The 16894-nt window shown below is 33.7% G+C and overlaps 1 protein-coding gene across 1 annotated transcript in view; it reads left to right on the top strand.

Annotated features, from left to right (window-relative positions):
• Positions 1 to 909: 909 nt before the first annotated feature.
• LOC113509501 (uncharacterized) overlaps positions 910 to 16894 on the top strand; it is a 69862-nt gene continuing 53877 nt past the window's right edge. Inside the window, exon 1 of the mRNA XM_052893000.1 lies at positions 910 to 1353. Coding sequence (XP_052748960.1) covers positions 1323 to 1353 — 31 coding nt within the window. The 5' untranslated portion in view covers positions 910 to 1322. The remainder of the gene's footprint in view (positions 1354 to 16894) is intronic.

Raw genomic sequence — 16894 nt, 5'->3', positions numbered from 1 at the left:
AGAATAATATACTTACAAAAAATATACACACATAAATCACATACAATACATATATAAATAACCACACATAGCATATACTAAATTAATAAATATATAAATAATAACTTATTATATAACAGATTAAGGCTTGACATTATTGTGAAAAGCCTTAATCTGTTAAATAAGAAAATTTAACTTCTTTAGCTTCCAATGGTCGTGTGTTCGAACCCTGCACAATACAAACTTATTCACAAGTATGTCTATTTGTCTGGGTGTTTTCTATGTATGGTAGGTATTTATAGAAAAGTATTTAATCTTCTCGTATGAGTTCTTTCTTCTCTTAGAAATGTGAAAATATTGTTAAACATCCCTAATACCTATATTATAATATCTGAGTATAAGCTAAGAGGTATCTGTTTAAATGATAAAATAAATGATAAATTTAAAACTCACATATTTCCTCCTTTTCTCTCACTGATAGAGTTTTGTATGATCCATTTGGTCTTACCTATTTGTTCATGAAGTAAAAATTCGGACCGATTTTGATAGATCATTTTGTAATCAATGTTTTTAAATGTTCACTGCTTTTATGCAAAGTTAATAATCTTAAATTATTTAAATATATTGTTAGATCACTGATTACTCTCTTTACAGTTCATTAGTCACATTCCTAGAAGTAAAAAAAATAACTTAACATAATCAGCACTCTTTGTAATCAACATAAAGGAAAATCCATTTCCATTTCACTCTGATAATAAAAATTCTACGCTTAGTTTCACGCGTAGAAATAATCAACGCGCGCTGAAATTAAATTACTTACACTTTATTTCTTACGCGTCCACCGCCATCTATCGGCAGCACGGCGTACTATTTACATATAGATCGATGGATCACGTGGTAAAGCGAGTTGTCGGAGTGCGATGTGAAAAAAACAAAAACCTGTTTAGTTCAGTGACGTCTATCGTGTTTCTGTGTCGTGCAATAGTTTAGTGAAAAATATTACCTATTTAATGTACGATAATATTGAAACAGATGCACCGATTCTGTACATTATAGACATTCCTATCCGGTGACTGTGTCGGTGCAAGTTTTAAACACATTTTGTCCTGTGTTGCGACCAAACGAATGTCACAGTGTTTCGTATCATACACAAAACACGGAAAAATGAGTGTCCGATGATACTGTTTGTTTCGTAGTGCAATAAATACATATTAATGGATGTGTACAGTGATAATAAATCGGCGGTATGTGATACGACATAGTCATTGAGAAATGGGTGACAGGTTAAAGCACCCATTTAAGGTGAAAACAAAAACATTACTAGTGGTTGTCGAAGCATTAGAATGGATTTAATTACGGACCTATCCCCCCTAAGTGAGTACTTCACCTTAAGATTTTTTTTTTAAGATTTAATGAAACAGGATCAGCGGTCAGGACATTTTAGTTAGGATTTTTTGAACAGATTTCAGTGAGTTTTGAATTTAAATTTAAGTTTGAACAGGTTTGATTAAAATATTGCAATATTTTATTTATTTTTATTATCATTAATAAATGTTCACGCCTAATACCTTAATGAGATAATCAGAGCTATTTGGGTACTTATTATGTTCTTGGATATATATTCACTTGGTAAGTAGAAGCTCTATTCGCCACTTTTAAACCTGTCCAATTGATGTCAGAATTAGCATCACACTATATTATTTATGATATGTCCATTTTACCCCTCATGCTAATTCTCTAAATGTACCCATAGATTAAGAATATGTAGTACCTTTATAAGTGTTGTGTATACCAAAGATATTGAATACAACTTAGTAGGGGGGAAAGGGATTGTTAGTAATGGAGACTAAGAATCCCATTGCTAGCAATATACCCCAGGTCGACCTCCTCGCGGTTCTCTCTGTAAACTATCATGGTTAATTCCTGATGAATTCATCATGATGGGCTAACTGGCCTGTTTTCATTCTCATCTATCACCCTTCACTGGTGCTCCGCCAGCGTATCCCGTTAGCGCAGGCGGGGTTACCATACCATTTTCATCCATCAAAAAAAAATACAACTTAGTTATGTGTTGTGTTCACCCGTATATTTTTGTGAGACTTACAGATTAAGTAAGACCTGTCGTATTGGCTCTTAAGTAGCTTGCTATATGTTTAGGGCCTGATGTGATGTAAAGGATGTTCTAGAACCGCAGGAACTATCTTAAATCTATGGATATTAAACATTGATATGTAAAATAATTTAGATATACAATCAGAGAGTAAAACGGTAAGTGGAGCGCATATAATCAAATTTCTATATTCATTTCTAAAAGTCCAGTTACATTTGTAGTCAAACGTGTTGTTGTTTTTATAAATTTTGTAAAAAAATTTAAGTCTAAACATGTACGTAATTTCATATTTACGGTAAGTATTCACTACGAATAATGATTTTTCCTATCCAGTGATAAATAAATGGGTGGGATTGTGTATCTTGACTTTTTTGTATATCAATATGAACAACTACATTAAATTGCATTAAAATAAAATAAAACATATGGAAATAAAAAAAAATCGTTAAGATAATTAAATTAATTTGGAATTTAATTCAAATTTAAATAAATTGATGGAATTGAAATTGAATTATTTAAATCTTTATGAAAATTTAAGGATCAACGCCCTCCTCGCCTCTAATTGCTGTGTCCGACATGATCTATAACGTACTTTATCCATTATTAACATGTTTCATAATAATATTGTAGAATATAATAAATAAATTGAAATTGAAATATTGCTAACAAAACATATTAATACATACGATATCGAAACCATCAAGAAAAGAGCATATTTCTTTTTAAAAGGCCTGCAGCATACTGTAATGCCTCTGGTGTTGCGTGTGCTCATGGGCGGCGGTAGTCACTTACCATCAGGTGAGCCGCATGCTCGTCTGCTCACTGTGTTATACAAAAAAAAATGTATTAATACGTAGTGCAACAATTTTCTAGACTAAAATACAGAAATACACGCATTTCTGCTTGAAGGAAAAAGTAACTAAAACAGTTGAACTGATCCTTAGGAGACGGATTTTTTCAACAGCATAATATGAATTAAATTTTATTGTTAAAAGTTTCATAAGTACACATTATGTTTTCAACCGATTTCAAAAAGAAGGAGCTTGTATTTTTTTTATGTTCATAATTCTGTCAGTTCTAAACCGATTGGAAAATTCTTCGTTAATCTAAAAGGATATACTTACAGATTGGTCCCATAGAATCAAAATTGGTACAGTAGTTTAATTTTTAGACCAAAACAACTGGTTTTGTGACAATTGAAGTCAGTTTTTTGTGAGACACAATTTTTATTTATAATGTATTAACTACCAGTTTAACTTATGTTTATTTTAGTTGAAGTAGCTCCACTAGTTTAGGGTTTATTCGGGACCTTGATTGGGAGCGCCAGCTAGACTCGCTTCACAGCCCCACAAATCTCGGATGGTCCCAAAACTAGTCAAGCTTTCACGAGAAAGCTCGTCGAAATAAATTACATACTTGAATATGTCTTATTTTGCAAGAATATAAACGGAAAATGTTCTAAAGCAAGAATTACATATCTATTTCGATCGCATCAGTAAAGGTCGCCCATTCGGAGTCTAGCCACGCCGTGCGTTGCTTAACCTCGAAAGTTTAGTGAATATTCGACACTACGTTATTGCTAGATGTCTTGTAGTGATTTAAATATGGCTTTGAGACCATACACTTTTACACGCGACTTTATTATTTAATTGGGTAATATGGATACCGATCTGATATCTGTATATTGGGTTGCTTTGGACAATGATGGCGGAAAAAACATCACCCATTTCGATATCGCCCATATCGGTCGAATACCTTTTTTTATTTTTTTTATACAACTTAGAATGGCAAACAAGCTGACGGCCCACCTGATGAAAAGTGGTAACCGTCGCCTATAGACATGAGCAGTACCATGAACATAACAGAGTATACTGTTTCGCCCATGATACCCCCCATGCGTTGCCATTCCTGAGGACTCAGATGTTATTTCTCTGTACCCTGTAAATTCACGCCATATCCCACCCTTCAAACCGAAACACAGCCATGAAAACACAACTGCTTCACGGTAGAAACACGAATGGGACAGAGGTACCCAAACAATCGACTTTTGTACAAAGTCTCCCTCTGGTATATCTTATGTATCTACGTATAAGCTGAATAAATTTTGTATTATAAAGAAGAATTCAAGGTATCATTATTACTCTGCCATAGATTATCAAAGCACAGTTTGAAAACTAATTAGAAAAGACAGACTTACTATTATAATAATAATTATTATTATTCAAAAATACATTTGTAATTATCACTACTCCATTACAAATATTTATTTGAATTCCAGGGAGGTCCATGCACATCGAATGAATTTAAGGGGCCATTGGACTAACTATTAAAAAGCGAAAAAAATAAAAAAATCATTTTAGTAAATATCGCGTAACACATAAACAAAGAAACTTAGGCTCAACTCGAATCCTTATTAATATTAAATATAAATGCGAAAGTAAGTTTCTTTGTTTGGTATTTCTTGGCACCTTAACGGCTTAACCAATAACTATAATGTTTTGTATACAGGTATTATGTGCGATAGAAAAGGATATAAGGTTACTTTTTATTCTATCTAGTGAATATATTCTAGTCATGCGGACGAAGTTGCAAGTAAAAACTAGTAAACCTATAATTTCAGAGTTAAAGTTTCTGGAGTTTTGTATTAAAAAAAATACTATTTAACTGTTACTTTCTGCTTAAGATTAGGCTGTATGGCTTACTTTCTTTGCTTTTATCATTGTGAAAAAATTGATACTAGTACTACTCAACTGTTCGTCCTACAACAAAAGAAAAACAATTCGATTTTTAAAATTCTTTAAAAATTTTCTTTTTGTAACCTTTTTTTTAAATCTCCTTTTCAAAGTAGCTTTAAAAGAGACCTTATAGTCTTATATTTATAACGTAGCTAAGGACGTACCCTCCATTTATAGGTTAAACTATATCTACACGAGTACAGGAACAGGACCTTCTTATAGTAACAACGATGATAGATGTAATTTCGTCACAAAGATCCTTAAATGGATATACAATGGTCGACGCTTCGAGATATCGTACTACCATTATCCTGTTGCGATGTATTGGTACCAAATGCTGCACTGTAGGGCTGCCATCCATGAATAATGGCTCCCTTTACAAACTAGGATTGAAAAGAAGATATCTTATTTTTAACTCTCGTTATCAATTTTAAGATTTATATGTGGCCAATTCTAAATTAAGAGCTTTAGTTACCAAATGGATAAAGACTTTGAATTTGTGTTTTAGTTTGAAAGGTGTCTTGATTGAGAGTGTTATTATATCATCATCATCATCATCATCATCATCATATCAGCCGTCAACTGTCGACTATTGAAATTATTATCTTCCACTTGGAGGGATTTGCAAGTAGTTGCTACGCTCGGCAAGTGGTTTGGCAACCGCAGTTAAGCTTTATTTTAATGGTTGATAATGAAATGGTAACCCCGCCTGCGCTAGCGGTATACGCTGGCGGGCAGTCAGGCTTAGGTGACGTTTTAAAAGGGACACTGCTGCCCATCCCTCGTCCAATAAGTTCCCTTAATTTGCCTCTTACGACACCGTGACTGTAGAAAAGGAAGGGGCGGCCCATGTTATACAGGGACCACTCGGTACGGTATTATTATATATTTAAACCCATTTCATTTCTTTTATTTATGTATTTAGGGACAGCTAATAAAGCATATATACAGTATATTTATATCTACTTAAAATACATGATAATATGGTTACATTATAAAATGCTGCCTCAATTAAAGGCTGCCATACGACATTCGTATTCATATTTTATATATATAAGAATGCAAAATAATAAAAACTACAGTACTAGGTATACAATAAATAGTTAGACTACAGTAATATACTAAATTTGTGTACTTATACTTTATACATATATGCGATGATACATACCAACTGATTAAACAAAACTATAGAATTTACATAATATGGAAAAATCCATATTATCCAGGAGATGAAGGAATGTGAACTAATTCGACTGATCAATTGATAATTTTGTATCCACTTATTTTTATTGCAAACATTTTTTTATCTGATAAAGATAATTATGACTAAGTTTTTAAAAAAAAACCTTTATTTGTGGCAAAACAGTTTTTTTTTTTTAAACTAAACTACTCAACTGATTTCGATAAAAATTCAATCAAATCTGCAAGTATATTATTATATTCCTTTCATATAAAAATAATTTTCCTAATCTAAGTTTAAAATTGACGGAGTTATGAGATAATTAACATAAAAAGAATATAACCGAATTCTGGACCTACTTTTTTTAAATTCGGTTAAAAATATGTAACCTTACTTTAATCTATCGTATGATAATACAGCATCATAATCAAGATATCTAACTCACAAGCGTATCATTCTGAAAATACATTCTCGATGTGTTAAAAAAATTCAGTCCACGAACTTTTAGGAAGCACTTTCCCAGAATAATCAGACTTCTCAAATAGATAGATATATAGATAGATACTCTTTGTTTTCTCCAAAAAAATTACAATAGTAAATTTATTATATATGGGGTATCATGGGCGTAACAGTACACTCTGTTATGTCCATGGTACTGCTCATGTCTATAGGCGACGGTTACCACTTTCCATCAGGTGGGCCGTCAGCTTGTTTGCCATTCTAAGTTGTATAAAAAAAAAAAAAAATTATAAGCCAATTTGGAAGATCCTTTTTTATCTGAAAGGATATACTTTTTGTCAGGTATGAAGTCGGTGTTTTTTTATGCAAAAAAAAAATTAAATTAATTAAGTAAACAAACTATGTTATAGTTGAACCAACTTATGTGTGTGACAGCCCTGAACTAAGGAAATTGATATTGTTTATTTTGATAGTATCATCATGACAATTGGTAGGTCAGTCCGCTGTCGGCGGATTCATCCCAATAATGATCTTTGGACCTGTTGTAACCCAATACAATTGGGGGGAAGGGATTGTTTGTAATGGGGAGGTTAGTCCTCATTGCTATCAATATACCGTACCAGGTCGACCTCCACGTGGTTCCCCCTGGAAACCATCGTAACTAATTTATCGATGAATTTGTCACGATGGGCTAACTGACCTGCCTATTCATCTTCACCAATCATCTCTCACTGGTGCCCCGCTAGTGTATACCGATAGCACAGGCGGGATCATCATTCCATTATCATCCATTAAAAAAAAAAACCCAATACAATTTGGAAATTGACAAGCGCTAGTTCCGTGGTGGATGGATCGTAGTAAAGTTCAATGCTTGTATTGTCTATATTAAGTCGGTTGTAAACATGAGCACAGACTCTAGTAAAGAACGATACCATAAAGTCTTACAGATTTTACTCACCGTTCTAAGTTTTAAGCGACTAGCTGGTATGTGTGTATCTGGATTAACCAACGGAAGGCGACCGGTTCGGTTCCGCAATTAATTTTCTAAGAAGTGATTATTTGATACTATCGACTCGGTTCGTGGCTCCATCTATGACAAGTCAAAAACGGAATAATTTAATTATTATCTTAATATTATTGAATATTTAATTTAATTATCATTAATAATACTGTTTATACATATATATATATATATATATATATATATATATATATATATATATATATATATATATATATATATATATATATATATATATATATATATATATATATATATATATATATATATATATATATATATATATATATATATATATATATATATATATATATATATATATATATATATATATATATATATAAACGAAATTAAAGAAACAATATTTTAACATTTTTAATATTTTTAAACGGTATGTATTATGTAATTTTAACATGAATTTAGTGTTTCGTTCAGTCCGGAAATTTCGGAAAACATTTCATAGTAGGCCCTCTAATCAGTTATTCGTTCGGTTACATTTTAACTTCTAATGATACAAACTGTAGAACGTGGAATTGTTTGTTTAGTACTTAGGTAATAGAATTTGTTTCATGACATGTAGTTTTTGTAATGTAATAACAACTGGATTAATTTACGAGTAATTTAGTTGAGAAAGTTTAAGCTTAAGCTACTAGTTTCGGAATCATCCTGGGCTCGTAGTCGTGAGCGACTGTGACGTGAGCGCGAGCTTGAATAAGTTATTATGTTCTGATAAAAACATACGTCACAAAATTAATATGGACTCAACACCGTTGTAAAACAGTGATGATTGAAAATTAATCATCTAAATCGGCCCAAGACTGATGACGTAATAACCTAACATAGTTACAAAAGGGGGGAAAGGGATTGTTGGCAATAGAGTTTGACAGCCCCTTTGCCAGCAATATGCCCTAATAGGTCGACCTCCACGTGGTTCCCCCTGGGAACCATCGTGAACAATTCTTGTTGAATTCGTCACGATGGGCTAACTGATCTGCTTCATCCTAATCTATCATCGTTCACTGGTGCCCCACCGGTGTATTCCGATAGCGCGGGTGGGGTTACCATTCCATTATCACCCATTAAAAAAAAAACATAGTTACAAAAGAAATTGACACGAACTGAGATACTTCCTCTTACTCGTATATGCAGTTCAAAAATAATTAGAGAGATTCTCAAGCATGTTATGTCATTTCCTATGGAGTTTTTGCGGATATCTTTTTTTAATGTAGTCGGTTAAACAATAAAAAACAATATTTTAAATCAATGTCGAAAAGTCACTGGCTCTCTCTCTTATCAAAAGTAACTTGCGTCGATCGACGCTTATCTGTCTGTCTGTCTGGTGTGCTGCGTCTGTTATAAAGGCCAAGGTGAGTTAATTTTTATATTATATTTTAATAGCTAATCTATAATTGTGGTTATTTGAATAAACAAAACATAAATGTTTACAAATATGCGTGTTTTAATTGTGAATTTTAAAGCAGTTGATTTTTTCACTCGCAATCCACGTAGAAACGTCGGAAATAAAAAGTACTATTTGCCTACAAAGGTTTTACATTGCATTAAGCCCCTATTGTGTATTTAAAATAATTTTAAAGTATTTAAAAAAAGGGCCAGCTTACTAATTTGACGATATTTTTGTGTATGTACGAGACTTGTCCGAGACTTGACGATGTAGGAATTCGGAACTGATTTTGATATTTCTTATTTATAGGCAATAGGATCTAATTTTGTCACGATTAAAGTGCTTGTTTTTCTTGGAACTTTTTAAAATATTATATGAGAAACGTCAAAAAGATTTCTTAAATTCATTAAAATAAAACAATAAAATTATGAAGATTGTGTAATATCTTAACTCTAACTTAAAAAGTAACGCCGTTTAAAAATATATTTAGTTAATATAAAATTAAAAAAAAAGTAAAAGTAAAGCAGTTGTGTTTGCATGGCTGTGTTTCGGTTTGAAGGGTGGGATATGGCGTGAATTTACAGGGTACAGAGGAATAACAACTGAGTCCTCAGGAATGGCAACACATGGGGAGTATCATGGACGTAACAGCATACTCTGTCATGTCCATGGTACTGCTCATGTCTATAGGCGACTGTTACCACTTTCCATCAGGTGGGCCGTCAGCTTTTTTGCCATTCTAAGTTGTATAAAAAAAATAAACTATACCATATCAGCCGTTTTTGTCCACTACTCATGACTACTATGAGGAGTTGTGCCAGTGGTTACCACACTTGACAGGTGAGTTGACCACCGCAGTTAGGCTTTAGAGATGTTTTAAGTAGGACACTGCTGCCCAATCATCGACTGTTATGTTCCCTTAGTCGCCTCTTACGACTTCCACGGGAAATGAAGGGATGGCCTATTCTATTCCGGGACCAAACGGCTACGGTTTTTTCAATTTAGTAACAAAATACAAAAAGTGAGTATCATCACATAACCTTGGTTTGTACAACAATAGATGACTATGGTACTGGGCTATTGATAGAGTAACGTTCTATTGACAATGGCGTCACTGTATAATTTTTTCACACGAAACAATTTAAGTGTTGATTTTGAACAAAATTTGTATTAGTTTATACTGAAAGGAAATTTTCGATTAATAATCGTTAATAGTGGTTGTACCCCGCGACTTTGTTCGCGTGTTTTAGTATATAAAGTGTCCTATGAGTTAATGGGCCACCCCTTCCTTTCCCGTGGGTGTTGTAAGAGACGACTAAGGGAACTTAATGGTCGAGGAATGGGCAGCAGCGACACTCTTAAAACGTCTCTAAAACCTAACTGCAGTTGACAATTCGGCTGCCCAACGTGGCATCTACTGGTATCTCTTTATGGGGAAGGCCTATGTTCAGCAGTGGACAGTTAACGATTGATATATATAAAATAATAGTTAATTTTTAATTTTCGTGTTGTTTACACATATTTAAATTTATGATCTTTGATTTCGATATTAGATTCCAGAGTAGGCCTAGTGACTTCGATTTTTTTTTTATTTCAATTACTTGCAACACTGAATTATAAATTATATATTTTATTTTTATTTAGAAAAAATTTAGTCAGACGAATGTCAAATTAGTTAAGTCTATTAATTAATTTGATAGCTGAGTAAGTTTTGACCCATTTAACTAAATAAAACTAACATTATTTTAAATAAATACCATTAAGTCTTAGGAGAGATTTTGCCTCACTCTGCGTGTTTTACCGCTTGAAAAACGGATTTTTTTTTTATGGGTAAAAATGGTATGGTGACCTCGCCCGCGCTAAAGGGTACGCTCGATACGCTGGCGAAGCACCAGTGAAGGATGATAGATGAGAATGAAAACAGGCCAGTTAGCCCATCATGATGAATTTATTAGGAATTAACCATGATAGTTTCCAGGGGGAACCGCGTGGAGATCGACCTGATTGGGTATATTGCTAGCAATGTGATTCTCAGTCTCCATTACTAACAATCCCTTTCCCCCCTGAACAACGGATTGTGCTACCATCGTACGGATCGCCATCGACAGGGAGTTCACCCCCATACCCTACAGCCTAAATGGTCGCGTACAACGCGCTTTCAGAGATGTTTTCTCCCATGAACATTCAGGTTATGAAATGAGCTCCTTGTCTAGGTTTTCCCAAGAGACTACAGCATGGAGTTCTTCAAAAGGGGTAAAGATGTTTTTTCAGGGTCGACAACGCGCACATAATACCTCTGGTATTGCAGGCGTTCATAGGCTACAATAACCACTTTCTATCAGGTGGGCTGTAAGCTTGTTTGCCACCTCAGTGGTATAAAAAAAATTAAATTGCAAGTATGTATATAATACCTATGTATGTAATATACATAAATGGCGTTCCTATTTGATTATATGGGACTATTGTATTGTAAAATCTTTATTGTACAGAATTGATACGAAATACATCAAAAGACAGATACAATGGCAGACTTATCCCATAAAGGGATCTCTTACTCTCTTGTCATTAATAAGAGTACATGTGAATTTATTAAGCACATTTTTTATTTGAATGTTCCTTGCATCTAACCTATTGTTATCTAATATTTTTGCGTACTTTATGTCTTTAGCGGTATGTACCACTAAAAATACGACGTACGCGAGCACACTGTCGCTGGCGACACGTGATGCTGTGGGATGATTATATATGTACGTATACCTACATACAATTGTATTATGTACAATTGTATATAAGTACTATTTATAGGTATTATCTAGTTTTACATGAAAACATCGCGTGGATAATTTATCCGTGAATATTAGAAACAGACAGTGTAATTTGACTGGCGGAATAATATTGACATGTTACTTAATTATGGGGATAAGTATGGAGTTTTTATAGGTGTTAATGGAATGATAACTGCTCTACGCTATCGGTATACGCCGCCGGCGCACCAGTGAGAAATGACAGATGTGAATGAAAGCAGGTCTGTTGGCCCATGGTGATAATTGAAGAATTAACCGCAGTAGATTTTATTGGAAACCGCGTGAAGGTCGATCTGACATGATTATATAGACTGTATTACTAGCAATACTAGTTCTATATTCCTAGCAATATAGCCTTATTACTAAAAGAAAAAACTCCCAAGATAGATTTTTTTTTTAACGAATGATAATGGAATGGTAGCCCCGCCTGCGCCAATGGTATACACTGGTGGGGCACTAGTGAGGGATAAGTAAGAATGAAAAAACAGGTCTGTTAGCCCATCGTGATGAAAACATATATACCTAATCCAGCACGATGGTTTCCAGGGGGAACCATGTGGGGGTTGACCTGACATGGTATATTGCTAGCAATGAGACTGGTAATCCGCATTACTAACAATCCCTCCCTCCTCAAGATGGAATTAGAATGAGTGAGTTCAAGGTTGGAATAGGCCCGCAAAGCCTGGGTATAGAATCTTATTTATAAGGCCAAAAATAGATTCAGAATTAAGCCCATAAGGATAAAGATGGATTTAAAAATACGTGTGCCCGGTGTGTAGAATCTGATTTTTGAGGCTAAGGATGGACAGAAATGGATTTAACAGAAATAGCCCTTAGAAGATGAAAAATTAGCTCTCTTTCGAAAGTTACAACCCTCTCGAAATGGAATTTATTTCTAATGAATTTAATTCGAATTCCTAATAATTTCAGAAGCGTAAAATCTCTTTCATTAACAAACAAATATTGTCAAAGTTCATGGGAGTTCATTTACTTGGAATATATTTATTTTTATATTTTAACACATTGTTTATCATTAGTGGCGTCAAATTACCAACAAAGTAGCCTATTTGTTATTTCATAATATTTACGAGTATAAACAAAATAATAATAAATAATAACTTTTAACTCCTTAAACAAAATTAGCCTGTAGTACAATATATGACCCCACACTAGGCAAAGCCTGTCTCGTGGAAGTCAAAGCTAGAAATTTCACAGTTATAGTGCGGCGAACAGGGTTAATTTAAATATGTGACATTGAATGTGAATTTGGATATGTATAGGTGTTTTTGTATGTGTGTGCGTGCCTGCGTGCGTGTGTGCGTGCGTGAGTGTTTGCATGCGTGCGTGCGTGTGTATGTGTGTATGCGTGTACGTAAGTTAGTGCGTAAACATTTGGGTATATCTATATATGAAGGTCGTAAACTTTTAGTTCTGTCCCATAAATCACAATGCGCTTTTTAAGATTTTAAGAAGCGCATTGTAATAAAACCGAGTTGGATAATACTTTTTTATCTGAAACGATATATTTTTAGTTTTTTTTTGTTAGGGAATACAGTTTTCCTAAGTCTGGGAGCCATTTGCGTTTCACCACTGGGATACTAAGTGTAAAGGTGTTTAACGATTTTTCCATTATTTATTTAATTTTGTTTTCATTTTTAAACAATCTCAGAAGATAGGTTTTTTATGCAACTTAGAATGGCAAACAAGCTGACGACCCAAGTGATGGAAAATGGTAAACGTCGTCTATAGACCATATAGTACCATGCAGTGCATGCAGTACCATACACATAACAGAGTATACTGTTTCGCCCATGATACCCCCATGCGTTGCCATTCCTGAGGACTCAGATGTTATTCCTCTGTACCCTGTAAATTCACTGCCATATCCCACCCATCAAACCGAAACACAGATTTTCAGATTAATCCCATAGAAATTCTATTAAAATCGGTTTAGTGGTTAAGTTTTAAAACAAAAATAACTGGTTTTGTCATGATTGAAGTTGGTATTTTTATTTGTGGAGCAAAAACTCAAATTATTACTAAGTACCTACCTACTTCTATCTGTTCTCCTTTAACCAAAGGTTGTGTGTAAGAGATTGCCCTAGTGATAAGACCGCCTTTTGTACCTTTATGTATATATTTTAATCTATACTTTATGCTACTGTATTTCACATGACATGCTCAAATATCATCGTATATTTTTAAAATTTTGGTACAATATAGAGTTAAATAAATAGTTAAAAACTTTGCCTATCTGCTTGAGAACTTTTTGTCGTCAGTGTAATCAGACACACATACTGACTGCCGCGTTTGCAATTTCATGATTGTTTGATAATATAAACAAGCCGTGATGATTATTAAGTATGCATTATTAAATGGGTTTTGCCAGCATCTTGTTTATGACAGAAACCTGTTGTGAAGAATTAACAGGTTTAAATAAAAAATGAGTGAACGCTTTGATAGACGCAGCGCTTGACTAATATTATATGATGATTTGTAAAAAGATTAATATTGTAATTTTAATCAACTTAAAAAAAAAAAGGATATTAGAAATTATCAATAGCAGTTGTTTTTTGTTATTTTTCTGTAGTTTGTAATAATATCAATGTTTTACTAATAAAAATTAGTCAATACATGGGAGATATTTAAGAAAAAATGGTTTTTTTTTTTTTATTGGATGAAAATGGAATGGTAAACCCCGCCTGCGCTAACGGGATACGCTGGTGAAGCACTAGTGAATGGTGATCGATGAGGATGAAAACAGGCCAGATAGCCCATCATGATGAATTCATCAGGAATTAATCATGATAGTATCCAGGGGGAACCGCGAGGAGGTCGACCTGGTTAGGTATATTGCTAGCAATGGGATTCTTAGTCTCCATTACTAACAATACCTTTCCCCCCAGAAAAAATGGTATTAGATGATGGTACATCATCATATTAGCCCTTAACCGTCCACTGCTTACCAGAGGGAGATTTTGTACAAAAGTCGTTTGCTTGGGTACGTCTGTCCCATTCGTGTTTCTACCGTGAAACAGTTGTGTTTGTATGACTGTGTTTTGGTTTGGTTTGGTTGTACAGAGTACAGAGAAATAACACTTGAGTACTCAGGAATGGCAATGCATGGGGGGTATGATGGGCGAAACAGTATACTCTGTTATGTCCATGGTACTGTTCGTGTCTATAGGCGACGGTTACCACTTTCCATCAGGTGGGCTGTCAGCTTGTTTGTCATTCTAAGTTGTATAAAAAAAACTGCTTAACATAAGCCGGGGAGGCTATGTTAAGCAGTGGACTGGTAGTAGTTAGTAGCCAGTTGTTGCCACGCTTGGCAGGTGGATTGAATGAAAAATGGATAAATTCATAATTTCCCATCATATTCTTATGTTTCGAGCGTACAAATACTTAAAAGCATATAAACTATCAAAATCAGTACAGGCACATCACAATTTTCCAGTTAATTACCAATTTTTAATTATATTTCTATGACTCTAGACCAAAAGAAAGAAAGAAAACATTTATTGCCAACAACAAAAAAGTTACATAAATTATCAATAAAAAAAGAAAAAAAAACTTTACATTTGTTATAAAAAAAACCTTACATTTGTTATAAAAAAACTATACATTTGGTATCATTACCAAAGATTTGTAATTCCTTCTTCTTAGCTCTAGGCTTAATAAATATTTTAATAAATGTCAATATAAAACATCAAAACTAAAATTTAATGGAAATACATCACAATTGTGGTAATAAGTTGGTCAATACACACACATTTTTTTTATTTCAGTTTTGAAATTAATTTCTTTTAAATATTAAGAATAGCACTAGAGAAAAAATATACTAGAATCGACTTATGAGTTAGACTTTGGATCCAAACGATCTGAGGGAAAATCAAAATATTTATAAAAATAAAAATATTACTTATATAAATAAATGTATGTGTATGTAATGTATGTGTTTAATAAGTAAATAAATAGTATATATATGTTTAGATGAAAATAAATGCTTATTACCGTCTGTGCTATCGGTATCTGCTGGTAAGGTACCTGTAAGTGGTGGTAGATAGGAGAGAATGAAGTGAGGTCATTTGATTGAATTCACCACGACGCTTTCCATTTGAAACTGCATCCAAATTTTTTAGATCGACCTCCAGGTCGATCGATTGATATATATATATATATATATATATATATATATATATGTATTTCTAATATTGGTTACCATCAGTTGTAAACCGATTTGGAAATTTTTTTTATTTGCAAGTGTGTACTTATAGATTGGCCTTATAGAAATTTTATCATAATCGGTTCAGTCGTTTAACTTTTAAATCAAAATAACTGATTTTGTCACAATCGAAGTTTGATTTTTCGCGGAGCACAATCTTATAGTTATTCAAATGCCTGCACGCTGACGGTTTATGTATATTTTACGAACTAACGGTAACTCGACAATGCGACAGGAAACCATGTTCTGTCCCGCTCTAACATGTACGCTACTATATTTGCTGCCTTTTCAATAAACGTGGTCCATGACCTATCGAATACCTTCGCTAGAGTTGTACATGCAAGACGATTTAAAAAAATAAAAGGTTTTCAATTCGCCTGGATATTTTGTTCTAATATGATTTCATTAATTACGTCATATTTCAGTACTATGTTTTTTTTTAATTGAGGTGGGTAACCCCACCTGCGCAATCGGTATATGCTGGCGGGGTACCAGTGAAGGATGATAGGTGACGATGAAAACGGGTCAGTTAACCCATCGTGACGAATTCCACTATAATTAATCACGATGGTTTCCAGGGGGAACCGCGTGGAGGTTGTATTGCTAGCAATAGGGCTGTCAGACTACATTGCCAACAATCCCTTTCCCCCACTAAAATTTATTAAAACATGAATACCAAACATACAAACATGTTTACAAACTTTCACATATAATTAATAGGTTTAAATCAGGGAAACTCTATGGGAAAGATGATACATGATGTGGTACATACATGATGTTATGAGTAGCGAGCACAATTCCTAGTGTATAGTTACTCAACGACATAGAAACAATTATAGTTGTTCCCACGGTTGGTAAAAACTTAGACAATGCATACAAAACGAGCTAGACACGGGCTTTGTGCCAACAGCATGGTCATAAATGCAGCTGCAAATATCGTTACAAGTGAAAATCTCGTAATCTACGCAATGTTTTTTTA

This window comes from Galleria mellonella, unplaced genomic scaffold (genome assembly GCF_026898425.1).
Source record: "Galleria mellonella isolate WM207_F2 unplaced genomic scaffold, CSIRO_AGI_GalMel_v1 utg172, whole genome shotgun sequence".
In the NCBI taxonomy this organism is placed as follows: domain Eukaryota; kingdom Metazoa; phylum Arthropoda; class Insecta; order Lepidoptera; family Pyralidae; genus Galleria; species Galleria mellonella.
Note: the sequence above shows the minus strand (reverse complement) of the source record. Positions and strands in the feature narration are given on the sequence as shown.